General features: G+C 42.7%; 1 protein-coding gene across 1 annotated transcript; it reads right to left on the bottom strand.

Annotated features, from left to right (window-relative positions):
- Positions 1 to 2,783: 2,783 nt before the first annotated feature.
- LOC104613464 (glucan endo-1,3-beta-glucosidase-like) lies at positions 2,784 to 6,969 on the bottom strand. Its single transcript, XM_010281290.3, has 2 exons — positions 6,711 to 6,969; positions 2,784 to 3,813 (listed from the first exon to the last, which is right to left on the bottom strand). Exons 1-2 carry the CDS (start codon positions 6,823 to 6,825, stop codon positions 2,855 to 2,857), a joined length of 1,074 nt encoding a protein of 357 aa, XP_010279592.1. The 5' UTR covers positions 6,826 to 6,969; the 3' UTR covers positions 2,784 to 2,854.
- Between the last annotated feature and the right edge of the window lie 3,703 nt (positions 6,970 to 10,672).

Raw genomic sequence — 10,672 nt, 5'->3', positions numbered from 1 at the left:
CCTATGGAAACTACAATACAAATTCTTGTTTCTTTCGTTCGGATTTCCCTTTAGGCGAGGTGGCCATTTCACGTACGGGGCATGCTTAATCGTCATTAGGATCTCGGTCCGCCTCGTGTTCAGTGGCGTGTAGTCCGTCCGAACTGGCGGGGGAGCTCGGAACGACTAGTTCAGTTTTGGGTCCCGGGCCAGGTTTTTTCGGTCGGCTGAGTTAGAGGGCTCGCCATCCCTCTTTCTTTTCTCGTTTCCGCCCTCGGTTCATTGGTTGATTTCCTCCTCAGTCCTCATGAACTTGTCCGCGAGCTTGAGGAACTCGGCCACGGTCGCGGGCTGGTTAGCTACCATGTGCCATTTGAACTCCTTGTGCGTCACCCCTCTTTTCGCTGCGGCGAGCTGCACCGCGGGGTCTAACCGCGGTATCTGTAAGCATGCTTCATTGAATCGTTTGATGTAGCCCCGTATGGGTTCTCCTTCCCTTTGGACTATCCCGAAGATGCTTTCCTCTGCTCTGGGGCACCGTTTGCTGGTGACAAAGTGTGCAGTGAAGACCTGCACGAACTGGGCCCAACACTTTATCGACACGGGGGCCAGGTTCCTGTACCAAGTGCGGGCTACGCCCTTAAGGGTGGTGGTGAAAGCCATGCACATGCATGATTCGCTGGCTCTGGCGAGGTGCATTTGGGACTGGAAAGCGTCCACGTGGTAGTTGGGGTCGAAGGACCCGTCATACTTGTCTAGAGGCGGGAGCTTGAAATCTCTGGGCAAGGGGACTGCCAGGAGTTCTGACACGAAGGGGAAAGGAACTGAGAGAATCGAGGCAACTCCTACCTCATCCGAGCTCGTCTCGCCTTTGCCTCTGAGCTCTGACAGGACATGGGTGGCGGTTCGTCGACCTCGACGGCGCCTTCGCTGTTGAGTGGGCCTTGTACTGGCGCTGCTGGCCTCCGTGTTGCCAAGCTCGATGGGCCCGGAGTGCTGGTAGTCCACTGCTGCCAGTGCGCCGAATCGGTTTTCCACCAATGGGGACTCCGGTTTGGAGCCCCGAGGTGCCGATCTCGCGGGCGAGGTTCCCGATCCGCCTGCGAGCTGCGAGCTGCGAGGCGGGGATGACTTTGCTTTCTCTCCGTTCTGGGGACGAGGCCTGGCTGTTTGGGGGATTCTGGGGCCTAGAGGCCTTTCCTTGGTGGAGGCGCCCATCTTGCGGAGAGGCCTTGACCGGCTTCAGAGCAGGGTAGCGAGGTGGAAGTAGTGGTTGGTTCGGTGTCAGTTGGGGGAACTGCTGTTGATAGTGGTACTGGGAGAGGTTGTGCAATACTTGGTGCTGGTGAAGCTGGTGTTGCTGGAATTGTTGCATCTGGGCTTGCATTGCCCGCATGCACTGCATTAGGTCGTCCAACCGATTTTGGATAGCTACCAGGGGGACGGCGGTTGGTTCAGTGAAGGTAGTCTCGATGGGGAGAGGAAAGGGGGTGTTTACGGCAGGTAAGTTTACAGGCGCCACTGCTTGTGGCGTATTCAGATTGGGAATTCCGTCCACCGAGAGGGGGATGGTGAACTGCCCAACACACACCACGGGAACTTGAGGCTGTTCCCCGGTGGTGTTTGTCTCTGTGCCACGCCCAGCGTTGCTGGAAGAGGCCATGAGTATTGAGTTTTTCAGAGAAGAAAGGGGTATGAGAGTTTTGGAGGGAGGCCTTTTGAAGCGATCCCACAGACGGCGCCAATTGATGATGCACAATCCGGCCGATCTTAGCTGTCAACGATCTTGCCTCTGAACCGGGTGGCAGGGACCTGAAACGGAGGGAGAAGAGAAGCTCCGGGGAGAACCCGGCGTAAGGGCTCCGAAGCTCAAGTTAGAGTTTTTCAAAGGCAAGATAGACCAGATAGCGCAAAAGTTAGCATACCTCGTTTCTGGGGGGTAGGAGCCTTTTATAACCACCTCGCACACTCACTTCCAGGCTTTCGTCAGATCGGGCATTATTACTTCTGAACTCCTGCCAGTTCGGATGTCATTTCCTCTGGCCGGACAGAACCGCCACTGCTCCTTTTGTCGGAGCCGTCTCTGCGGCTAGTAACGACGGTAGCAGGTAGCGGTAGCAGGAGGCCGTTTGAAGTGTGGCTGTCAAGCGTCAGATCCAAAATCAGTCAGGTGCGTCACCCTTGGATACGGACGTCCTTGGCGTCAGGTACGTTCGGTCAGCCTGTCGTTTCGGAAGCGAAGTGTTGGAGTGGGCGAGGTGTCTTGAGTTCGGTTTGGGGAGTGTTCCGAGCTGCCATGGGCCAGCTCGGGTCACAGCTTTGCGAGGCTTGGGGCCCAATATAGTTTGTGCTCCTTGCAGGGAGCTCGGGTTCTCAGTAGGGAGCTCAAGCTCTTAATAGGGGGCTCGGACTCTTAATAGGGAGCTCGGACCCCTAGTAGGGAGCTCGGGCTCTTGGTAGGGAGCTCGGGCTCTTGGTAGGGAGCTCGAGCTCTTGGTTGGGAGCTCGGGCTCCTAGTAGGGCGGTCTGGAGTTCGGGCTCAGTAGCGAGCTTGAACTTGCTTTCGGTGTTTGCTTCGGGCGCTCTACTGCCCCGAATTGCTTATTGAATGGGTCAATAAGACCACCTGGGTCAGTGGGTTACTGACCAAATCAGCAGTTTTTTGACAAGAACCAGGTTAAGGGTAAAATGAACCGGTTGACTGAATGGTTCCTGGGCCAAACGGCTCGACCCTTCGGGTCAACGACGGTGAACACACTGGTCTAACTTTGCAGTAAAGGATTTGGATCGAAGATCGTAAGTTAATAAAAAAAGAGTACTAGCACTTATTTTCACATCACGATCCAAATTAAAACATCATGTCATGACACAATAATTAAAAACTAAGTTGGTACTTGGGTTGTTTATTTGGATAGAATAGCCCCCAGTGTCTCTCGGGTTCTGCTCCAGGCTTGGTATTCTCATCGAACATTGCAAATATGTAAGTCTCAATAGGCCAATTGGGTCTTCTGGGAGTTCCTGATCCTTTCACATGTTTGATCAACCCGTTCAAATAATCCTGTGCATTTTCCGTGGTTGATGCAAAATCACCCACATTCGGCCAACCAGTTTCAGACACAACAATCCTCACAGAGGACCCGCCGATCTTCTCAATAGCAGCATACACAGAATCCAACATGGCATCGAAAAGGTTCTGGTATTTGAGATTTCCATCTTCTTCAACAAAAGATGGTGCAGTGAACACAGCATAATCACGCCTAATATTTTGTGAGTAGAGCATATAACTGAAGTAAGGGTGAATGTTAGCACAGAAAGGTGACCCAGTCTGTGCTAAGAAGGCAATAATGGGCTGCATGTATGGCCTGATTTCATCACTGAAGACAGAGGCCGAAGGAGGGTAGGTATTAACAAGGGCTCCTGTGTAAGTGGCTGTTGTCACCTTCACTCTGTCTTGTAAACCGGCTTTCTCTACTGCTCCCTGGATGTTTTTCATGGCGGGGAGGACATATGGGAAATCTTGGACGCTAACTTCATTACCAACCACAATATATTTGATGTTGATGGTGTCTTTGTTGTCTACCACATTGCCATAGACGAAATCATAGGCCGGGGTGAGGTCTTGGCCGGCCATGCGTTGAAGATCACTGTTTGGAACGCCGAGCATTACTTCAATGTTGGAGCCTTTCAGAGCCTGAAGACCGTCTCGATTCTTATCATATGCATCGTAGAGTCTCATCATCTGGATGTTGTTGGCTTTGTAGAGAGCCACAACTTGTTCGGGCGGTGGCAAATTGTTGCCCAGCATTCCATAGCATACACCTATCGATTCTGCACCTGTAAAACATAGAGAGAGAAAGGTTTAATTATCAACATGCATGATTATTTGTATCTTCAAGATAATAAGTATTAGATATAAGCCATGGCAAGGTCGATGATCTCTTCTCCTAATTTTGCTAGCTGCTCCTTCTAATTCAATCATAGATCTCAGTTCTTTTTAATTATTATTATTTTTCTAGTTAATAATAATTAAGATGAATTAAATTATTACCTAATAATTAATTTTTGAATTGCCAATAGTACTAATGATCGAGATGTCCAATTTGTTGTGGCTGAACTGAATGACTTGTTGCTTTGTTTTAGTAAATCAAATTGAAAAGCATAATATGTTGGAGAAAATAAAATTATAATCAGGCCCAATTTTAAAAAATGAATGAAACAAAACACTCAAGAAATTAAATCAATAACATAGGTTTTAACTACTAAGGAATGATCATATGTGGAGAAATAGAAATTGAAACTGCACTGGTTATGAATTAATGGGAGTACATAAAGTATTGCAGTAGCACACACAAACACAGACCTCTCAGTGATCCAATAACCATTATCAGCTCAAGGAAAAGTATTGCAGTAGCAGCCATAGACGGGCTGTTTTTTCTTGCTAAGTAGCACATACTATATAGGCCATGGAGAAAGCGAAAGGTTGAGATTCGTAAACTCTTCAGTGCAATCGATGCTCCTTTTATAAATAAAGATTGAGGAGGCTAACTTAATGCCAGTTTTATAACAGGGAGTTATGACTCAAGTGAATGGTTTATTGCTTTGTGTATAATGAATAAGTTATTTAAGCAGTGAGAAACTCCTTTATGTGGCTGAAACAAACACGCAATGCAATTCAGCCAGCATTAAGGATTTTACCTCCTGTAATGTAATATTTACTAAGATTTTAAATTAATCAGATAAGATTTTAAATTTTTAAAATCTATCTCGCCACTGATGAAAAGTATTGGTTATTCATTTCTCTGTTTCTTCTTATTAAGGGTAAATTGACACCCTGCACATAGGGGCCAGGTAGTAACACTTTGCCCTCTAACTTTGTTTTGCAACAAAGGCCTCCATGAATATCTAGATATTCCAACAATTTACCCCCTGATGTGCCAACGGGGTTCACTGTGAAAATAAACTTACTAAATTGCTCATTTGAGATGCTATGGGATTATAACATCAAATATCAAAATGATGAAAAAATAATCATTCTAAAGCACAAATTGTTTTCTAGGAGTTCAAGATGAAGTTTGTTGAAAGAAAGTTGAAAGAAACATGAAAAAATAAACTAAGTTAAAAGAGAAAAATGGTCTCATAAGATGACATAAGGGTAGTTTGGTGTTTTAAAAATATTTAAAAGAAAAATGGTCTCATAAGATGACATAAGGGTAGTTGGTTTTAAAGAAAATAAACAAGGTGGCTGCCTGTAATTCACCCTTTCACTAATCTTTACTAATAAATATTATATTAATGCTAAAGCTCGGCAAGGTGCTTCGGTCAGTGTAAACTAACTAGATTCTATTCTAGATTACTATAAAACCGTAAAAGTTATGTCAAACTTCTCTCTCAACACCCTACATTAAATACCCCCCCCCTCCCCCCACACCAACACTTCATAAAAATGCATTAAACCCTCTTTCTCTCTCCGTAAGCTATAATGGACCCAGTCATAATTTAACCGCTTATAATCCATCCATTTATAGTTAACAGGTTAGAAGTGGGTTGAATAACCAATGGAAAAGATTTAAGTGGATTGAATTAGATTGAGGTGGATACTGCCCATTTAATTAATTAAAGAAAAACATGAAAAGCAATAGGGAGCATCCAGAGTCTTATGTGATAGGCGAATATCACTTTTGTCAAATGAAAAGTAGAAGGAACATTCAACAATATTGTTAAATGTTGGGCAGTTAAGAAATAACATGTCCAAAAAAGTAAAGCTGTTGAAATGCAAATAATTAGATGGATGATTGATAAATGTAGAAAGGACAAAGTTAAACATTAAATCATACCAGAAGACCATCTACAACACCTATTGAAAAAAGTGATCTGTTACAAGTTGAATGAGCTAGAAGAAATAGAACAAACCACAAAGGACTTGGATGGAAGCAAAAAAAAATAATTTAAGCACTCTCTTCTCCTATCGAAGAAACGAGTCAGAATTTTCTAAACCAAGATTTCAACCATCGGTTCACTAATTATTTCCGGTTTCACTTGCCTTCACCACACCCTCTAATCTCAGCCATCAAAACAGACTACCAAAAGTTCAATTAATCTAATCTATACAATCAAATAATGTACCAAGACTTCAATTTTCAACCACCACCTGTTTCAACCTTCTCTTCACCCTGACCTTTTTCTCAAGTCTTTAGCTATTCCACAACAACCATTGATTCACTTCCATTTCTACTTAAGGCTTCACCATCGCCCCTCATCATGATCTATTTATTATCATTTGTTACTTCTTCCTATCTCATATTGATATTCGTTTTTTTTTCTTTTTTAAAGGATAAGAGGTATACAACGCAACACACCCTCTAGATCCTAGTGGAATCCACTTACAATCCCATCTACAACTACAACAACAGAGGCGTGGTCTTATCATCCCAACCTCATTAAAATACTTCTCTCTGACTCTCTCAGACCTTCTATCGAATAGCTTAAGAGTGTTATTATTTATGCGCTCTCGTTGAATGTCTATCAGATGAATCTCGATTAGTGGAGGCTAATGGTTGTAAGAAGAGGAGAAGAGGGGATTTGGTTCTTCGTCCCTCTCATTCATTTCACAAGAAACAGAGAACCGTTGCAAAAGGAAAGAACGATACATAGAAAGAAAGTTTGAACTTAGATGGATATATAATGAATATCTGGGGAAGAATAAAAAAAAATGATGAAAGTTCAAAGCATACCTATGGATGTAGGTCTTTGAATCGTTGCTTGTGCGCCCTTGGAAAGAGCAGAACATAGAAGACCTCTGAACCGTGAAAAGAGAGGATTTAGACCTTTGAATCGTTTCTTGTGCATCCTTGTAAAGGGAAAAACGAAGAACACCTCTGAACTATGAAAAGAGATTGTTTCTGAGAAAAAATGAAGAAAGAAGAACTCGGTTTACTTAAAAACTTCCTCCTGTGAAAAGAGAATGAGTAGAGAGACGTTGGGGAAGGAGAGCCGAAACGGGTAAAAGTCGGGTTGGCTCGAGTTAACAGTTTACACTATCGGGTTCGGGCTTCGGATTGAGCCCATTGAAATTTTCACAAAGTTTCAATCTTAACCCGAAAAAATGACATCTGTTCAATGAATTCAAATAAGCCCCTCACAAATCAGCCACCAACAACATCCTACGGCACATTTCCGCTGTATATTGAGAATATCTCCCGATAATATCAAAAATGATGAAACATAATTAGAAGATGTTTCGTTGTGGACTTGTGGGGGGCTGATTTCAAGTCCTGTTCGATACTTTGATCTACGATTTTTTTTCTCATCCTGTAGGTGTTTAAACTGCAAAATGATGTGAAAACCCATGTTCACACGTGGAACATGGGCACATGTGTTTGATATTTTAAGATGGGAGTCATAGGACGTAGCGAAAAGCAGAAAATGGATTTAAAGAATTACGCCATTGCATGAGAAATTCTATGCAAAAACAAAGTGATTCTCCGAAGCCGATAAACCCAAACAACATTCTATTTCGAAGAATCGTGAGAATTATCAAAATTGAATCTTTGGAGTGATGCCAAATAGAGCCTAATTGGCCGAAGTGCTTCTTCCTCTACCTCTTCTACCCCTTCCCCTAATAGTACTGCGAGCGTGAAGGAGTAACCACCGGTATGTCATAACACTCGACAGTTTAGATTTTCTATTACTGAGCAATGGCACCAGGTGTAGAGGAGACATCTGACTAGGAACTTTCTTTCTCCACCTCTGTTTTCGGTTCTGAGCACCTGTCGTTTCGAGGGATATGAACCTTCACATCACTGGCTAAAGAGAAACTAAATCAATCTCGTAACTGGGGCTCTTGCTCCACTGTGTAGGATACCCAAAGAAACTTCCCAAAGTCCATCAGTTGATCTACCTGAGCTGCAACGACCCCCTGAGCGGAGCAACCTTCTGTCTCTTGTAAGTCTAACACTATCATGTCTATCTCCAAAGGGAGACTTGGCTGCAAGTCGACACTGCTTTTAGATTTGGGTGAAGGGTCTTGGCAAGCAAAGAAATCTTTAGTGCCTCATAGAGAGACCTTAAGACTCTCTAGCCTCTAGTATACAGATTTCAGGGGGAATAAAGCTTGTGGGTGACGTTATCCGATCCAAGGTGTCTCGAACCACCTCAGCACCATGACCATCCCCTCACTCAAGGGAACCTCAGCCCAGCCATAAAGCTGTACTCATAAACACAAAGCTCACCTGACGGAGCCGAGGTGGCTCTCTCACCAACAGCTGAACATCTCAACTCATACTCTTCGAGTATACAATACAGGGCCTTGAATCCTAGGCATTTGACCCGAATCAAGGCCCTATATTGTATACCTGAAGAGTCAGGCCCCTGCCGAAATGGCTTCAACAATAAGTCTAACTAGCCCAGCCTAATGTCTTCAACGATGGGCAGTCTACCCAAAGAAATTGAGTTGACCCATAAAGGTCTACCCGAGCTCCTCATCGAAAAAAAAATAAGAAAATAGGGGACCGCCCTCATGAAAATAGCAATCGAAACTTGAAATTTGAACAACCCACCAACCAACAAGCTAAATACCATTACCCATATTAATATTCTCATTACTTTATAATTAAGGAAAATTCCACTTTAGTACCCTGAACTTTGGGGGTAGTGTCAAATAAGTATCCAAACTTACAAACGTGTCACTACAGTACCTAAACATTCAAAAAGTATCAAGTTGGTCCCTATCGTTAACCAATCGTCAATTATCTGTTGAAAATGTCAAAACTACCCTTCAAAAGAAGACACTATTCATTGCCTTCTACCTTGAGAATGAACCAGTTATTTTCAAAGAAAAAGAGATAAAAAACATAAGAAGCAAACAATGTACTTTTCGAATGAAGGTGAAGCTGACGAAGGTTGGGCTGAGACTGTGTGTAGGCTTGAAGGGGGTGAGGGAGAAGGAGGTGTTTAGTAGGAGAGGCGTAGGACGTTAAGGTGTGTGAATCAACTTTATAGAGGTGGCTAACACTTTCAAGCTGCAAACAGAGTAGGATGTCTTTTAGATTTCCTACTAAAGGCATGTTTTTTATCGATGCTAGACTCACTATTCATTGGTTAACCGGTCCACCGGTTTCAATTTTTTACCAGTTTGGTTCTTTGGTTTTTTGGTTTTTTATATTTATAATATATATTATATAAATATATGTATAATATTATATTATAAATAATAAATGATATGTAATATATTATAAATATTTTAAAAATATATAATATATATAATATCTTTATAAATAGATCATTATAAATATAATATAAGTATATATTTATATACATAATGAATATATATTTATACATAATACATAGCAAGTATGCAAAAATTCTAAACCGTCGGTTATTTTGTAGGTTTACCGAAAATCGAATTGGTCCTTCGATTTTTCAAAAATTCTGAACCAATCGGTTCGGTTAACCACATTTCGTGGTTCAGTTTTCTCAAATTTTTTATTTTTCATGGACACCCCTAGATATGCTTGGGGGGCTTCACTGATGTAGCGTAGGAAAATCTGCAATGGAAAGAAGTCAAAGCAGTGAGGACGTTGGTAGTCTAAGCCCATGCTCCTTTAAACTTGCCAAAGTCGATTTCGGTCCAAGTTCTGGGTAAGGATATGATTTTGTAGTGAGGGTACTGGTGGACGGTCCAAAAGTGATAGCAGTGGATTCTCTAAGGGGATACAAGATAGTAGCTATGGACTGATCTAAGGCTGTGGAGAATCAAAAGCCAAAGACAGTATCTCCGATAGAGGTTTCAACTTTCAAGCTCTGAGGAGGCAAGCAAGAGATCAGTTCCTGGCAAACGTCAAATGAATTTGGGTTTTCTTGCGAGTAGGGGAAGTCGGAGGAGGAGAATGTGTTTCGTGCTCGTAGAATAGAGAAGTTGGAACCTGATTTGGATTGGAGTTCAGTTTCTAGGTTAACATACTTAAAAGAGTTGGAAATAAGATCAAGGTGGCGAACATGTTGGGAGTTGGAACTTTGCTTTGTGGGCGGAGGCAACTCCAGCGGAGAGGCATTTGGGAGGTTCAAGAGGGAGAGCGAAGAGGAAAGAAGAGCTAAACAATCGAGATCAGACCCGAAGTTAGAAAAGGCTGAGAACTTATTCACTCTAGATAAAGCAGACAAAGCTTTCTAAGTTTGGGGGGTTGCAGTTGCCTCCTGGAAGCCAAACATTGAGAAGGTTATCGTGGATTTTGCAATCAATAAGGTGGATAAGGAAAGTAGAGGTAAGAAGAAGAGTTCATCCAAGGGTAGGGGCAGAAAGGGAAGAAGAGGTGGAGCAAAACCAGGCTTATGACTTTTTTCTTCATCCGTTAAAGTCTATTCTTGGGGTGACGTTGGAAGGAGCAAGCCAAGCCAGGGTGTGGCTTGGTTGGATGATGGTTCCGCTTTTTGTTTTTTGGGAGGTTCAGTCTCAAGTAGAGGTGTCAATTGGACTGGATTTGGTCCAACCTGATCCAGTGCAATGTGAGTCCACTTACAAATGGACCGGACTCAATCTAGTCCAAATCCAATACAAACCAAATCCAATTCAATCCATTAAAATGTAAATGAACTACATTGGATCAAATCCAAACCAAATGAAATATAAAAAACAAAACATATAAAAAATTATAAAAATATATTAAAAGGGAGAAAATCTAAAAATTACAAAACTATA

Source organism: Nelumbo nucifera, chromosome 7, assembly GCF_055504915.1.
Source record: "Nelumbo nucifera cultivar China Antique chromosome 7, China Antique-T2T, whole genome shotgun sequence".
NCBI classification, from domain to species: Eukaryota; Viridiplantae; Streptophyta; class Magnoliopsida; order Proteales; family Nelumbonaceae; genus Nelumbo; species Nelumbo nucifera.
The sequence above is the reverse complement of the archived record's forward strand: the minus strand, read 5'-3'. Positions and strand labels throughout refer to the sequence as shown.